This window comes from Bos javanicus, chromosome X, assembly GCF_032452875.1.
Source record: "Bos javanicus breed banteng chromosome X, ARS-OSU_banteng_1.0, whole genome shotgun sequence".
Classification (NCBI taxonomy): Eukaryota; Metazoa; Chordata; class Mammalia; order Artiodactyla; family Bovidae; genus Bos; species Bos javanicus.
Window position 1 is genome coordinate 17,477,318 of NC_083897.1, and position 17,407 is coordinate 17,494,724.

The window sequence follows — 17,407 nt, forward strand, 5'->3', positions numbered from 1 at the left end:
GGCATAGTCAATAAAGCAGAAATAGATGTTTTTCTGGAACTCTCTTGCTTTTTCCATGTCCCTTAAACTATTCTCATTCTTTAAAATTTGTTTTTCTGTTTGCTGTTTTGTTTTGTTGATGTTTTGGCTACGCTGGGTCTTTGTTGCTGCACACAGGCTCTCTCTCGTTGTGGCGGGTGGGGACTATCCTTAGTTGTGGCTCTCGGGCTCTAGAGCACAGGCTGAATAGTTGTGGTGCAAGGGCTTAGTTATTCCACAGCAGGTGGAATCTTCCCATACCAGGGATCAAACCTGTGTCCCCTGCATTGGCAGGTGGATTCTGAACCACTGATCACCAGGAAAATCCTTTGTGCTGTTCTTATTGGATCACTGGATCATTTCCACTGTCTTGGTGGTTCAGATGGTAAAGAATCTTCCTGCAATGCAGGAGACCCAGGTTCCATCCCTGGGTTGAGGAGATCCCCTGCAGAAGGGAATTGCTACCCACTCCAGTATTCTTGCCTGGAGAATTCCATAGAGAGAGGAGCCTGGTGGGCTATAGTCCATGGGGTTGCAAAGAGTCAGACCTGACTGAGCGACGAACCCTTTCCACTGTTCTATCTTCCAGATCACTTATGTGTTCTTATGTATCATTTAGTCTGTTATTAATTCCTTCTAGTGTTTTTCTTTATCATCTGAGCCACCAGAGTATGTTTTTTACTTCATTTATTGTATTTTTCACTTGATTGGTTTTTTTTTTTAATAGTTTCTAGTTCCTTGTTAAAATTCTCACTGTGTTCATCTATTCTTTTCTTTAATTCAGTTAGCATTCCTATGACTTATGCTTTGAACTCTATCTGGTTATTTTTGTTTCACTAGTTCTTTTTACTGGGATTTTCTCCTGTTTTGTCAATTGAAACAAATTTCTCTGCTTTTTATTTTGCTTAACTTTCTCTGTTTCTGTGAAATTAGACAACTGAAAGAGTTACCTGTTGTAGTCCCGAAGGTGTGTCCTTGTGTGGGAGTGGCCCTCTGCCGTCTGCATGTGCCCAGTGGCTTTGGTGGGAGAGCTGAATCTGACATGCATGTGAGTTATGTCTTTACTCAGGGTGTGCTGGCAGCTATCACCATGGTGGGAGGTGGGGCTGGAGATAGAGGGGCTAGAACCGGAGCCAGATATGATCTTCTACTTTGCTTAGTGGCCAAAAAACACCCTATTAGAGTGGGGGTTGGATCCCACGTTGCTGGAGCAGAAGCCCTAAAGTTTGTGTCCAAGCTGGCTCCATTCCTTCTAAGTGTGTGCTCTCCCTCCTCCCAGCACCAGAACCCTTGCCCTAGAGGGAGCAGGGTTCCCTATAGGAAGAGGGGCCAGGCATGGGTACATAGTGTGGGTCTACTGGCCTGGTCTGTGGCCACCTGACCAGTCAGAGTCTTGGACCACTTCTGATGTGCTGACTCTATAAGCACCAGTAATGGCTGCCCCTGTGCTGTTCAGATGCTCTTCTGGGTCTGGGTCGGCACATTCCCTCATGATTGATCACTCCTCTCATGGCAGCCTTTACCCTAGTGTAGAGCTGCGTGGTGAAGCAAGTGGGCACAGTGAACGTGTGGCTCAGGCTAGGGAACTCGTTGGAGTGTTCGTGGGAAACTAGAAAGAATCTCATACAATTTCACTTTTCCTGCCTTGTTTCAGGAGTAAGCCAAGTGTGTGCATGCACTTCACTAGCAGAGTCTAGGTTTCTTACAGCCCTCCTGTTAGTCCCACTGGTTTTCAAAGTAGCCAAGGGGACTCATCTTCCCAGGCCTGCATATGCCCAATGTGTGGCTGGAACTGCTCCCTCCCCAGTGAGGATCTCTGTGTTTTTCACCCCCTCCCTCCATTCTGTGTCCTCTTCCAGGGGCAAACATCCCGACTTGATCACGTCTCTTCCCTTCCTACCTGATTCTGTGTGGATCTTTCTTTTAGCCTTGGTTGCAGAAGAGCCTTTATGTTAGTCTTGTTAGTTTTCAGTGAGATTGCTCCAAATATAGAGGTATTTTTGATGTGTTTGTTGGGGAGTAGGTGAAATCTGTGTCTTCCTACTCTGCCATTTTGTTCTTTTCCATCTATTTTTAATGTGAAACTTTCAAAACCAGTATATATGTTTCCAAACAAATAAAAATGAATAAAAAGCAATGAGCTTATTTTGTCGGTTCCTTGGCAAACCTAGCAGACCTTTTATATTCAAACTAATGCCGTGTCCTTCCAAGATGTACAGTGTCCTCAAATACTGTAGAACTTTTCCTTGGGGGAAAACTCCTCCATATCCCATAGCATATTCTTTGGAATCTTCTCAGGGAGGCCTTTGTTTCTTGGAGGCAAATTAGATTTTTGGAAACAGCTAAAAGCTACTTGGCAGCAAATGTAGTGAATGAGGTGGGTGATCAAGCTGAAGAACATTATTTTTGGTTTCAAACAAGGTGTGACTATAAAGAAATGAGGCTGATTTTCTTGTATGGTACATAGACTGGCTCAATAGTCGTTCCAAAGGAAGACTTCCAAAAATGTATGGCCTTGGCAAGAAGAAAATTTTCTCCCCCTGTTCTTGTTCTCTGTCTCTCTCTCACACACAGTGTATACTGTCTGGCCCAATATCTAGACAAGTAAAATCAAAAGCCCTTGGAATTTGGTTTAAAAAAATCAGTTACATGAGTATGGGATGGAAGAGACCTGGCTTGGCAGCTATTCATGCAAAATCACCTGGGGGTTTCAGTTGGCCACAAGCCCATCCTTCATGAAGAATATGACGTGGCCTCTAAGTGTCTACATTCTAAGGAGGTGGAGGTCTTGGGCTCTGTAGGAACTTGAAAATCCATGCTCCATTCTGCACAGGCTCCAGCTGCACTTTGAGCTCAGCAGTCCCTTGGACTGCAAGGAGATCCAACCAGTCCATTCTGAAGGAGATCAGCCCTGGGATTTCTTTGGAAGGAATGATGCTAAAGCTGAAACTCCAGTACTTTGGCCACCTCATGTGAAGAGTTGACTTATTGGAAGACTCTGATGCTGGGAGGGATTGGGGGCAAGAGGAGAAGGGGACGACAGAGGATGAGATGGCTGGATGGCATCACCAACTCGATGGACATGAGTTTGAGCAAGCTCCGGGGGTTGGTGATGGACAGGGAGGCCTGGTGTGCTGCAGTCCATGGGGTCGCAAAGAGTTGGACATGACTGAGCGACTAATTTGATCTGATCTGATCAGCACAACAGCATGAAAGGACCACTGACCCGCTGGAGCAGGGAACAGGTGAATGAGTTGAAGAAACCAGCTCAGAAGAGGCAAGAGTCACTGACTGATTAAAGACAGCTATGTGAAAAGTGGTATTGTCTTACTCTCATGTTAATCATTATGGAAGGGCCAAGAACGATGGGTAGAAATTACAGAAAGGCAGATTTAGGCTCAACCTATCAAAGACTGATTCATATTATAGACTTACACATTCATTATAATCTCATGTGTGTGAATATATACATACAAAGCAAAAAAAATAAGTGGAAAGATTTCAATCAAATATTTAATACTAACTATGGGGTATGGAATCACGAGACAAATGTCATCTTTTAAGCTTTACATGATGATGTACAATTAGATTTTGATTACCTGTGTAAATTTCTTTTGAAAAAATGAACTTTCTAAAAATCAGAGGTGTCCAGCAACCAAATAGTCTGCTTTGCAACCTAGTGAGAGCTCTGCCTTAGGTGCTAATCAAACACGGGTTGTGGGATGAACTAATGGGCCCTTTTCAACCTGGGGATTCAGTATGTTGTTACATGATTTAACCTTGTTCAAAATACCAGAGTTGAGCTGGTGGAAGTTCACACATGGATCCAACCAGAAAGAGGCCTGAAAACTCCCAAGATGGTGCAACTTTCCAACTACTGAGCCTAGTCTAAGGACTCCCAGGTGGTGCTAGTGGTAAAGAACCCACCTGCCAATGCAGGAAACATGAGAGATATGGGTTCGATCCCTGGGTCAGGAAGATTCCCTGGAGGAGGGCATGGCAACCCTCTCCAGTATTATTGCCTAAAGAATCCCATGGACAGAGGAGCCCAGCAGGTTACACTCCATAGGATCACAAAGAGTCGGACATGACTGAAGCGACTTAGCACAGATGTACACAGGCTTAGTCTAAGGACAGAATTGTCATCTTAACGGAATTCATGTAGGATGTTTAAAGCAAAGGGTAAGATAAACACTTCAAAGGTATAAAGCTACCAGCAACGAGCTGTGAAACTAGATTCTGAACTAGGAGAATAAATACAGAGAAACAGGAAAAGGCATGGATAAAATGCTGAGACGGGCCATTGAGTAAAAGTAAAGTGTCAATAGGAGGTGGTGGATTTTCCATGTTTTGTAAGTGTGAGTAGTTATTTTAATTCTGACCATTTAGCTGAAGCCAGAAGGCCTTGGACTTTATATAGAGCCTTCTGCTGGCTGCTCATCACTCAGTGGGCATGGACTGTAGTGGTGGTGTACCAAGATCACAGAAACGCTGCCTGGCTTGGGTCATGTTCTGGGAACTGAAGTGTATCAAATATGACCTGAAGCTGGCAACGTCTTGAGAGGCACGTGGCAACAGCACATGCGTAAGCCCAGCACTGGGCAGAGGGAGTGGCTCTTACTTCCTTTTGGGACCAACGATGCCACAAAATCAGAGCAACAGAGAAGCTGGACATCTGAACTGGATTGTCCATTTTACAAGAGGGAAGCTGAGGACTAAAGGGAAATGAATGTGAAAGATGTTCAAAAACAGTCCCTTTCATCTCCTAGAGAGGAGGAAAAGGACTTTAAGATGGTGCCCTTCTGTTTGTAGCCATAAAACCCAATCTCGGGGTCACCTTTTTGCCACATTAAATAAAAGCTTGCTGTCAAGTGACAGGGACCGCCATTAGGTGCTAACTGGGCTTCCCAGCCTTCTGGTCTGCTGGTAGTGTAGCCTGGCATACTCGAGTCCAAGGAACAAACTTTTGCGGTATTTAGGTTTCATGAATCAAAGAATAATGATTCTCATAAATCTTACTCAAATACAGAAATAATGATGTTTAAAAGATAATGCCTGTTCAAGTTTTACCAACCACTACAAATCATTGAAAGATGCTAACAAAGACCACTGATTGTAGCCTTGACCAAAACCAAGTGAAGGAAATGCTAAACCAGAAGTTTCCAATTTGTATTTGCAAAATTTCTGCAAAGGATGGCTACCAGGAACTTGTGCTCCTCAGGAGACCCTGATGAAAGTGTGTTGGTGACCCATAAGTTGTGAGAAATGACCCCCCCGCCCTTCCTCCTGTCACCCTGCAGATATGAGAGCTCCTGGTTGGGACCGCCTCCCAGAATCAAAGGGGACGTCTCAGCCCCTCCTGGACCTTGGCTCACACTCCGGCTGTGTGCCCAGCCCCTCTCTCTCCTCATCCTTCAGCTTGGCTTCTCCTTGCCCTCAGGTGGGAGTTGAGGTCCCACTTAGAAAGAGTCAACAATGTTTCTGGTGACCTGATCTGGCAAATGGGCAATAAGCCAGGCCTTGGAAACAATGTCAAGTCAGTCATTCCTGAGGTTCTTTGGCAGCAGAACATTCAAAGAGCAGCATCGGCATCATTATTGGGATGGCGTATGTGTGAAACAGAGTCTTCAGTGATAATACTGGGCCTACAATGGACAGAAAGTTGGTGTTGGAATTAGCATTGGTGCCAAACCTTCAGCTCCATGAGAGCGGGATCCAATCTGGTTTTCTATCATTTTGCAGCTGGGAGAGTGCCTGACAGCCAACAGGTATGCAAGGCCTAGTTGTGGAAAAAACAACTGTTGAAGGACCCCGTCTGAGGCCAAGAGCTGCGTTGCTTCCTATAATCCTGGGTCTCCCAACAACCACCCCTATGACCTGACCCAGAGCAACTGCCGGCCTTGCCATGTGGCAACCCCTGGAGAAGAGTGACAGGCAGCAAGGAACCTGGGGGAAGTACTCCTTTGTACCCTTGGGGACCCCTCTCTGGGTAGGGAGAAAGGAAGACTATTGTGTACATGATCCATACAGAGGATTTCTCGTTGGGCAAAACATTTTCAGCAAAGTGAAATTTGTAAAGAGAGATGGGGGGGACTATTTTGAAGTGTCTTTAGTTTCACAGGTAAGACACTCTAACCCATTTATTTTTAAAAATTATTTATTTGGCTGTGCTGGGTCTTAGTTGCAGCATGCGGGAGCTTCAGTAGCAGCATGTGGGATCTATTGAGTTCCTTGATCAGGGATCGAACCCAGGCCCCCTGCATTGAGAACATGGAGTCTTACCCCCTGGACCATCAGGGAATTCCTTCTAACCTAAATAGAGATTATGGATGGGGTGTGTGTTGGGAGGGATTGGCTTTGGCTGGAGCTTGGGGCCAAGACTGATACTCACCCAAAAGATAGGGAGGGAGGGGGATTTTCTTATACAGAATAGAAAGCTAGGTGAGGAGGAGGAAAGCACAGCATGGTCACCATGTACAAGGGCTTACAAAAAAGACTCAATGCATTTTTATTTGAGTGTTTATTATTTTTTTTTCCAAAGAAATCCATGCAAAGGGAAAGACAGAGAGAAAGACATGGCAACCATGTTCTAGCAGCCAAACATAGGAAAATAATTTGGCACAATTTGATTTTTTGTATTGCAAAAGACAATCTATACTACCACTAAAATTTGCCCTCCTCATGGAGATGCCACGTGATTTTCGAAAACGTAACGCAGGGTTAGTTTTCTACTTAATGGCTGAAGGAGGTATAGAAGATAAAAAAAAGAGGGAAAAAGAAAAAGGTGGTTCCCTTTATAGAGGGAGACCACAGGGTGCTGAAGGGCAGCACATATCCTGTGAGCTTGGCAGTCAGTGCACCAGGAGGAAAAAGCACAGCACAGAGATTGCCAAGCTGGTGAGAAGCTTCAGGGGAGGATGGCCATTCCCAAGGTTGTGAGAGGCAACTATCTCATTGTCCTTCTGATTCACATGTTGCTTGCTTCCAGGAGCATCGTCCACGTCCAGATCATAAGCTAGTTCTGCGGAAAGAGAAGAAAGACTTTAAATGCAGGCTCACCAACGGCTTCAGGTACGCACTCTTCATGGCCAGGCACTTGTCTGGACTGCTGGGGTAGCCCGGCTTTGAGTTCTTTCTTTCCTTGAAAGGAAGGCCACTGGGAGATGGGAAGAAAACACGGGTGAGGAGCTGGGGGCCCGCCCGAGGAAGAGGGCTAGTGGTATTCCTGCCAGAGAGCACACCAGCAAGGCGCACATGAGCTGGCCACGCCCCTCCTGCCCTTGGCTCCACCCACACCCCGGGGTGCACACTGGCACTTGTCACGTCTCCTGGTTGGCAAGGCTGTGCCGTGTGGGTAACTCCAGGTGTGTTCTCATGTGTATGTGTGTGGGTGGGGGAGGGGATGCGAACCCCCAGTGTACCTGTTCTGTGTCCTGCACCCCTGGGAGCCTTGCCTTAGAGTTGACAGTAGGGTAGTTTGCTACTGAAAGTTGTTTTATTTTTCTGAAATATTTCTTCTTTTATCTATATGGTCTTTTTACTGCTGCCTGGCAACACACACACACATGATATGCTTAGGATTTAAGTTGATATCAAGTAAATTAAGACTAAGAGGCCTATGGGTAACAGTCCTTCTTTGCCTACCATTTATGAGATATCTTTATGATTCAGTAAAGAAACTGGGGTACTGGGGTTGGCCTAACTCAAAAGTCCCCCAGAAGGCAAATCTAAGTTGATAGTGGTGTATCAGGAAATTAAAGATGGTTGGCCCAAGGCTCAGTTTCTTTTAGATTTGCTTTTCCAGATTTAGAGTGCAAATCTTTTGGCTTTTCTAGACTTGGTCACCAGTGTTTCTATTTCAATATCTTGTGAAGGTGATGTGATGTGAGCAACTTCAGCAGCCAACTGTCCTGTGGCCAATGGAGCCAGAAAGATCTCTTGGGGACATGGAGATGCTTAGCAACAGGCAGAGAGGAAATGACTGGGATTCTGCAGAAGGAAGGAAGGAAGAGGAAGGAAGAGCTCCTCTTACAGCGGATGAAACATGAAATAAGTCACAGGAAGAAGGTGTGGGGACTCAGCTGGTCCAGGATGTGTGCAGAGCAGGGCCTAAGACCAGGGCTGCTGTTAACAGGCTGGCATTGCTGAGACCAGACAGCAAAGTCAAGGTGATCAAAGCCAAAGGGTCTGATTACACAGTCCACAGTGCTACTTTCCAAAGGGCTATTGCAGTTTATAATGCCACTAGCAATGATGAGGGAACCAAATTTACTATGTCTCAATAAAGAAAGATACTGCAGTCTGTATAAGGTGCTACCTTACAGTTTCTCTAATTTGCATGTATCTGATTACTAGTATGAGCTTCCCAGGTGGCACAGTGGTAAAGAATCTGCCTGCCGATGCAGCAGACGCAGATGTGGGTTCATCCCCTGGACTGGGATGATCCCCTGGAGGAGGAGGAACACTCCCGTATTCTTGCCTGGAGAATCCCATGGACAGAGGAGCCTGGTGGGGTGCAGTCATAGGATCACAAAGAGTTGGACACGACTGAGCACACATGTGCAATTATTAGTATAGATGAAGGTTTTTTTTGTCATTCACTAATTGTATTTCTCAATGAAGGACAGTTCATATTCTTTGCCTTCTTATCTAATTGGTATTAATGTTTTTCCTATTAATCTGAATGCATATTTCATTGAGTCCTTTGCTTATCATATTCAATACAAATAATTTTTCTATTTTGTTATGAACTATAATTATTTTTCATTGCTGTACAAAGAAATGATGTCCTAACTTCCAATATATAGGAATCTGACCACATTGTGCTCTTCTGAAGCTGAGAAAGTGTTTCTTCTTCATTGTTAATAATTCAAATCAAAATTTCCTGTGAACCCTCTTACTGAGGGAAAAGCAAATCAGCAGACTAATCTCCATTCCTTCTCCCCCCAAAATAACTAGATACGAAGAAAATCAAAGAGAAAAAGAACAAAGAGCAATGCTTTGCTTGGAAATCAGACCTCTGTCTCTGCAAGGTGAATGGTGCAGGGCACACAGAGCAGGCGGAGGTCAGCTGTCAGTCGGCAAGGACAGTGCAGGCTTAGGGCCTGATCAGATTTCACCAGCCTTGAGAACACATATGGCTGGGTCTGCTGAAAGCCCAGCCTTGAGTTTCACGGCAACTTCTCAACTTAAATGAAGAGGAGTATTTTTAGGACTGACCTGAATGAGAGCCTTCTCAGCAGTGCTTTAAAATTCCTTTTCCGGATATTCCCCTTGCCCAACATCAGGATTAAACAAACAACATCTACTACTGTGAACACTCGGTTCCCCTACTATTTATCTTGCTCTTCAAATAATCCATGAACACTACACACTTTTGTCTACTATAGCAGTTATGGTACACCCAGGAATTATGTTAAATCCAGCAGTTTCTCATCTTTGTACCACCCAATACATCTTTTGTTATGTCTATATCTAGGATCTATGTTTTGAAATTATAAAAATGACTACCAATTATTGAGTCCTCATTGTGTGCTAGGCACTGTGCTAAGTACCCTTTATATACATGATCTCATGTAACTGAACCCTCTCAGCAATGTTATAAAATAGGTATTATAATTCCCATTTTACTGATGAGGAAGCTCAAGCTCAGGTTCCTTTTTTGCCCATATTTACACAGCTGGTAAGTGGCAGAAGTGTTCTTTGAACACACGGCTAACTCTGAACCTCACATGGAGCTATACCATACACGAATTGCAAATTTTATACACCAAATATACTGCAGTGATTAAGTAGTAATGGGTTCCTTCTTGGAAAAAAAAAAAAACAAACCAAAACCTCAATTAGTGAAAATATCCTGCCAATGAGAACTAAAAACCAGATGAAATAAATGAAGCAAAAAGACAACTTACAGACTGGAAGAAAATATTTGTAAATGATGTGACCAACAACGGCTTAATTTCCAAAACAAACAGTTCATACAATGCAACAATAACAAAACCCCCAACAACCCAACTTAGGTCTTACGGGCCTAAGATCTAAATCGACATTTCTCCAGAGAAGACATACAGGTGGCCAACAGGCAATAAAAAGATGCTCAACATCACTAATTATTAGGAAAATGCAAATCAAAACCACAATGAGATATCACCTCACACCAGTCAAAACGGCTATAACAAATGCTGGAGAGGGTGTGGAGAACAGGGCCTCCTACACTGTTGGGGGCAATGTAAGCTGGTGCAGCCATTACGGAAAACATCATGGAGGGTATCCCAGGAAACTAAAAATAGAGTTTTTTAGATCATATGTCAATAGATTGACATATGATCCGTCAATCCCACTCCTGCGTGTATATCTGAACAAAACTATAATTCAAAAAGATACATGTACCTCAGTGTTCACAGCATCATGATTTACAATTGCCAAGATATGGAAGGAACTTAAATGTTCATCCACAGATGAATGAATAAAGATCTGCTGTGTGTATATATACACACACATATATGGAATATCGCTCAACCATAAAAAAGAACGAAGTAATGCCATTGGTAGCAATATGGATGGATCTCGAGATTATCATACTAAGTGAAGTCAGAAAGAAATACACATACCTTATGATGTCACTTACGTGTGGAGTCTAAAATATGACACAAATGAACTTATCTATGAAACAGACAGACTCACAGACGCAGGGAACAGACTTGTGGTTGTCGAGGAGGAGGACGGGCAGGGGAAGGATGGGAGGTTGGGATTAGCAGATACAAACTACTAAATATAAAATGGATAAACAACAAGGTCCTACTATACAGCACAGGGCACTGTAGTCAGTATCTGGTGATGAACCATAATGGAAAATATTTAAAAAGTATCTATGTGTATAACTGAATCACTTTGCTATACAGCAGAAACAGAACATTGTAAATCAACTATACATCAATAGGAAAAATCACATGAGAGAAATCAACGTTTCCGCATACAACCGATCACAGTTGATTAAGTAGCCTTCTGAAGCTTTGTGAACTACTGAAAAGAGTTTTAGGTTTTGGGACCCCAAGTGGTTTTTACATCAGCTCTATTTTCCTGAAGCAATCAGCAATGATGGCCAAGGCCATCAGACACACACCTGGCACAAAGCTGGGCCAAGTCTCCTACCTCCAAATGACCCTAGGAATATTCAGAATAATACCTTCCTGTGCTTCCTATGCTGTGGCTATGGGTTTCCTGAGACTTCCCACCCAGCAGCAGCAAAGCTTTATCACTCAGTCCTATAGCCAGGCTCCCGTGGCTGATACTGATGGGGGTCCCAGCAAAGACTCATTCTGAGCCTGGGCCACCATCATGAAGAACAGAGATGAAGAGGACAGCTTAGCATGACAAGGAAGCACTATGGGACACGGAGGAAATAGAGATTTGGTTAAGATAGGCATGGATATTCCTGGACAGGGGAAATACAATCCAATTTAATTCAACAAACTTAATGGCAGCCTACTATGTCCCAAGCATTGAGCTAGAAGATTGGAGAAAGACTTACTTAATGTTTGCCTTGAGGAATCCACACTATGGTGGGATTACAGACCAATAGACAAACCAACAAGACACTTGACAGAAAGTGGAAAGGGTTCAGATAAAGGCAAAAATGAAACACCAGGGGGTTAGAAAGGAGAGAAGGGACTTCCCTTGTCTAGTGGTTAAGAATCAGCCTTCCCAACCTAGATGTCCATTGACAGATGAGTGGATAAAGAAGATATGGTACATATATACAATGAAGTATTACTCAGCCATAAAAAGGAATGAAACTGGGCCATTTGTACTGATGTGGATGGTCCTAGAGTCTGTCATACAGAATGAAGTAAGTCAGAAAGAGAAAAATATCATATATTAATGCAATATGTGAAATCTAGAAAAATGGTACCAATGAACCTATTTGCAGGGCAGGAATAGAGATGCAGACAGAGAGAACAGACATGTAGACTTGGGGCGGAGAAGGGGAGGGTGGGACATATTGAGAGAGTAACACTGACTGCCATGTATAAAATAGATAGCTAGTGGGAAACCTGGTGCTCTGTGATGATCTAGGGGGTAAGATGTTCAAAAGGAAGGGGATGTGTAATTCACACTGTTGTACAGCAGAAACTAACACAACATTGTAAAGCAATTATACTGCCCCCCCCACCCCCCGCCGGAAAAAAAATCCGCCTTCCAATGCCGGGGATGCAGGTTTGACCTCGGGTCAAGAAACTAAGATCCAATATGCCACGGTTTCTAGAAAGCCTGTGTGCTGCAATGAAGACCCAGCATGGCCAAAATATAAATTTTAAAAACAAAGAAGGGAGAGAAATTCCAAATAAAAAGCTTGCTGGAAGGCTCCTTTGGACAATTGGGTTATAACTGTGCCATGAAGCATGGGTGGACTGTGGCAGGGCTGAGTGAGACGGTTACCCATTTCAGGCAGAGGGTTCCGCTGGAGTCGAATCATCAACACCCGAGACTGCCGAGAGGGCACGCTCAGTGCGCGCCAGCGGCCTCTATGGAGGGAAGCAATGTTGAGCACTCGTTGTTGTGGGGGGTGTGTTTGTGCACGTGTTGCTTGCTGGATGATAAAAGGTAAGGCAGGAAGGACAAGAAAATAAAGGCCAGATCTTGACAGATTAGAAAGATAAAACTTTATTCTGTGGGCAATAGGGAGCCACTGCAGGTTTCTAAGGAAGGAATCCGCACAATCTGTTTTGTGTTTTTCAGAAAGATCATTGTTAACAGTTTGGAGGACAGCCCTAAGTGGGTGGGAGAGACTTGTCAGACATCTTGTCTTGGGAAAAACAAGAAGCCTGTGGGAACAGTATCTGGGGATCTGCCAGTAGCAAATATGAAAAAAAAAAAAAAATTCAAAAACCTACGAAGAAGCTAAATCTACACCAAACCAAGACCATCTCATTTTGCTACATGCCAGATGCATTATGGGGATCACCACAAACCATACTCTTAAATCACTCATATTTTTATGTTGATCAGTGATGTTTGGTTAGGTACATAGTGTAAAATGTACATAAATTGTTTCTGTCTTGCAGTTGAATGTCAGTGAGAACCTTTTGGGCCAGCAAGGAGATTTTCATGCTAAATTCAAAAATCTGTTTCTATTTGTCATCAGTTTAACTACACCCAGAGGGTTAGACCCAACAGTCTGTACTAATTACAGACTCAGCCCTGACTCTCATTTTGCTCTTATGTCCTTTGTGTTGCAGATTAGATAATCCCTTTAAATTATCATCAGTCATTTAGGCCTGAGCTTTGTGTGGAAAAAGTTTTCTGCATTGGAAGAAGCACTTACTCTGGGGTACAGCCCTGAATATTTATTGGAAGGACTGATGCTAAAGCTGAAGCTCCAATACTTTGGCCATCTGATGTGAAGAGCTGACTCATTGGAAAAGACCCTGATGCTGGGAAAGATTGAAAGGAGGAGAAGGGGACAACAGAAGATGAGATGGTTGGATGGCATCACCGACTCAATGGACATGACTTTGAGCAAGCTCTGGGAGTTGGTGATGGACAGGGAAGCCTGGCATACTGCAGTCCATGGGGTCACAAAGAGTCAGAAACAACTCAACAATACTACCAACAACCCCATTCTTAGTTATTCAGAATCTCCTAGGGGAGTTAAGGAAGATGCCTCCATCCTGGGAGTCTGGAGCCCTGGGTTCCAGGCCTGGCTCAGTCACTGAGTTACTATTTCACCTTTGGCAAGTCACCTCTCCTGGGCCTCAGTCACCCCATTTTGCTAAATCAAGGTACTGGACTGGATGAACTCTAAATTTCCTTCTAGTTTTATTTCTCTCTGATTCCAAGGCTCTTGGGGCCCAATGAGGAGCACAGTCTGCTCAGGCCGCCATCATTCCTCTACCCACAGCAGCCAAGATGGCTGCCCCACCAGAGCACCTGTAAGCTGCAGTCAGTTGCTTTTCCTGGGGTGTGAGCCTTCCTAGTCATGTTCACCAGCGACCAAATTCTGAATCCTCTTTCTTCTTAAGCTGGTTTAATGGCGGATAAGAGACACTGGCAAAAAATAAATCCATGCTGGACTGTTTTTATTTTCTTTAAACCCTGACGGCTCCTAAAGGCCATAAACACCAAGCCCTGGGGGAGAAGTTGCTGAGGTACATCAAGCAGGCATGCACAGGCAACCAAGGAAAATCCGTCAGCCAGTGAGACAAGCCTTTGGGCCCTTACAGAGCCACTGGGGTCTTGAACATATAAGAAGATTCAAACGCTCACCCTCTGGTGGCATGGGCATCAAGCAGGGCAAGGCACTGCTAGAGGGGCCTCACCCACCCCAGCTGGCGGACTTCACAGGGGCAGCCCAAGACAGGAGCTGTCATTGCAATGCCAGGGGAGCAAATGCTGCTGCTGAGCTGAACAGGGGGTGTCTTCCTTACCAAGCCTTCACCAGCAGAAGGCTTCAATCCAGGCCCTAATATGGCAACAGAGCAACACTGTTCTCCCCGTGTTTTGTATCTGCCGTGTATGGTTGGGCCCTGGGACATGAGTATGTGAAACCAGCGTGCACTGCTTGGTAGGCCCCCGAGGCTGAAATGGGGAAAATCACTAGAAATTGTACTATTGCACACTCTGCTGCCCCTTCCCACAGAAGCCTTTGGGCCGTTGGCTTCTGAACCCCTAATTGATCTTGGTTTTCCTTGTCCTCCCCTCAATACAACCTTCCTTCCTGCCACATCAACGCCCCCCCCACCACCACCTTTGTGAACTTTCAGGTGTGAAATGACTACTTAAGACTTGAAAGCAGAGGAAAATGACTTTGTTAATGAACCTCAGGTCTCCGGGAGTGAGTCGGAGATTTTCTTCTTCACAGATCAGACGAGGGAAATGGCACACTTGAGGCCTCTGGTTTTAATTGGTCTAATGGGACTCCTTTTAGGGTCCATTTCACAACGTGCCTTCGTGACAAATAAGTGAGCTGCCAATTTCCCCAACTACGTGACTGCAAATTCTGGGAACAATCCAGTCACCGCTCCTGGCAGAGGGCCGGGCACTGAGATGCCCACTTCATTTCCTACAGCTAATTGCAGCCTACAAATGCCCTTAGGTACACTGCTAGGGTGCTGAAAGAATACAGTGGACTTTACCACTAGTAGAGGTATGGCCTCTCTTCCTCTAGGCTCTGTTTCTCAGTCTGGGCTGGGTGTATGCTGCAGTGGGCTGTGGGGACATGAGGCCATGGCATGCTTCTTCCCAGGGATTTAGAGGGAAAAGCACACTATTTTATACTGGGACACACAAGGCTGTATGATGGAGCAAAAGGGTGTTATTTGCAAACTCAGTTAAGATTTCATAAAGTATTTCCCGTTTACTAGGACCTCCAGGTTATGTCCCAGATCCTCAGAATCAGGTGTTCACTCCCACTCTTCACTGCTGTATAATGGTTTTAAGAGCACCATGGGATACTTGGGTCACCCAGGCTGTGTATACTATCAAAGCTGGGCTATTCTGACCACATATTCCTGATTAATGACTTAAAGTCATTTTGCGATAACTTCCTAGTCAGGAGAGGGATGCCACAGTAATTGCCCTTAAATGGGGCTCAGAAAGCTTAGTGTCTAATACAAGATGGCGTCCAGGGGATTTGGCCACTAACTATGCCTCACTTTTGTGTCCAGCCACTGAGAAAGGAACAAAGAAGAACATCATGTAATACGTTTGGAAACTGTCATTTTGCTGTAGAATCTTATTATGATGTGGGCCAATGCTATACTTGTTTAGGTACATCATGGGTCAAGTCATATTCCCCAAAACAGAACAACTTCATCCTGGAAACTGACAGTGTGGATGGGTGGTGTGGGTGCTGGCTTTCCTCCACCAGCCTGAGAATGATCACCACCTTCCACAGGAGTGTCATAACTATTACTGTCAGACATTCAGACCCTTCTCATCTGAGGCTGCCTAAGGGCTCCACAGGAATCACAGTTCCTCAAAGCCTTTCCTTCCCATGGGAAGTAATGGCCTGAGACTCATTGGAATATGAGAAGCTGGTGACAGAGACATGATTCAGCCAGGGCCAGGGGAGAAGATGAAGAAAACAGGCTTCAAGAAGGCAAGTGAAGAGAACACTTTAAAGAGAGGAGGGGAAGCACATTATAGAAAGGTCAAGGAAAGTAAGGACTGAGAAGAAGCTACTCAAAGTGTCAACAAGAAGGTAATGGAAGATTTTTGAGAGAACTTTTGATCGGGTTGGGCCAAAACCAGATAGTACCGAATTGAGAAGAGAGAGGGAGCTGATGTGGATTCACTCAATGCTGATTAGCCTTTGGGGAGCGAGTGAGATGAAGCACTGTCGTCAGAGCTGTGTATTGTGTGTCTTGTGGCAGAGCTATCAGCAAACGCCTGCACAAGCAAGCTTCATTAGGAGGTGTCTCCAGAGTTCCAACTCCAGATGGTCTTGGAAATGCTATATTCTTGTTATCCCTGACGCATTAATACCTGTACCAATGTTTACAGCAGATTATTCACAGCATCCAGGAGGTGGAAGAAACTCAAATGTCTACCCGTCGATTAATGGATAAAGAAAACATGGTCTACCCATACGATGGAATATTATTCAGCCATAGAAAGGGATGAAGTACTGCTGCCTGCTCCAAGATTATATGAACCTTAAAACCTACACTAACTGAAAGAAGCCAGCCACTAAATACCACATAATACATGATTCCATTTCTAGAAATATAACTAGGCAGAATAGGCAAATTTTGGCAATAGTGGTAATGGTCGCACACATTACAAGTGTAAATAATGCCTGTGAATTGTATACTTAGTGGTTAAAAAGACAAGTGTTTTGTGATATATATTTCACCGTGATTAAAAAACTATAGAAGCCAAAAGATAATGGCATTTACGGGTACATCCTAGTTCCTAAAGGGAATGTGAATGCAGCGTTCCTCTGGCATTTTACTTTAGAGAGGAGTGAGTGTGTGAATATACCTGATACCAAAACACCCACCCCCAAAAGGTATGCTTCGAAATTCAAGTTGTCCAAAAAAATTTAAATGGATATTTAAGCACTACCCTAGAATTGCAAATATGGCTCCTCAATTGGGAGTGAAGGAAGAGGGCATTTTTTGTCAAGAATTTTAATCTGAGGCTATTTTAAGAGAAATTTATATACAACCGCAGGAAACTTACATTTACTTTTGTGAGTCACACAAATGCTAAGCTGAAAATGCATTTTTTAAAAACATCAATGAAGGAATAAATACACTCTGTCCTCATTACTTTAAAAAACTTAATGGTTTAGATTCACAGAGCTCTGTTTATAATATAAATTTCAAACATGATGCAGCTACAGAGGTATGCATCATTGGGCTTTGAAGATGTAGAAGGAAGATAC

General features: G+C 44.1%; 1 protein-coding gene across 1 annotated transcript in view; it reads right to left on the reverse strand.

Moving 5' to 3' along the window:
* Window positions 1–6,523: 6,523 nt before the first annotated feature.
* The window catches only part of GPC3 (glypican 3), a 459,188-nt gene continuing 448,304 nt past the window's right edge, over window positions 6,524–17,407 (reverse strand). Inside the window, exon 8 of the mRNA XM_061408363.1 lies at window positions 6,524–7,039. Coding sequence (XP_061264347.1) covers window positions 6,870–7,039 — 170 coding nt within the window. The 3' untranslated portion in view covers window positions 6,524–6,869. The remainder of the gene's footprint in view (window positions 7,040–17,407) is intronic.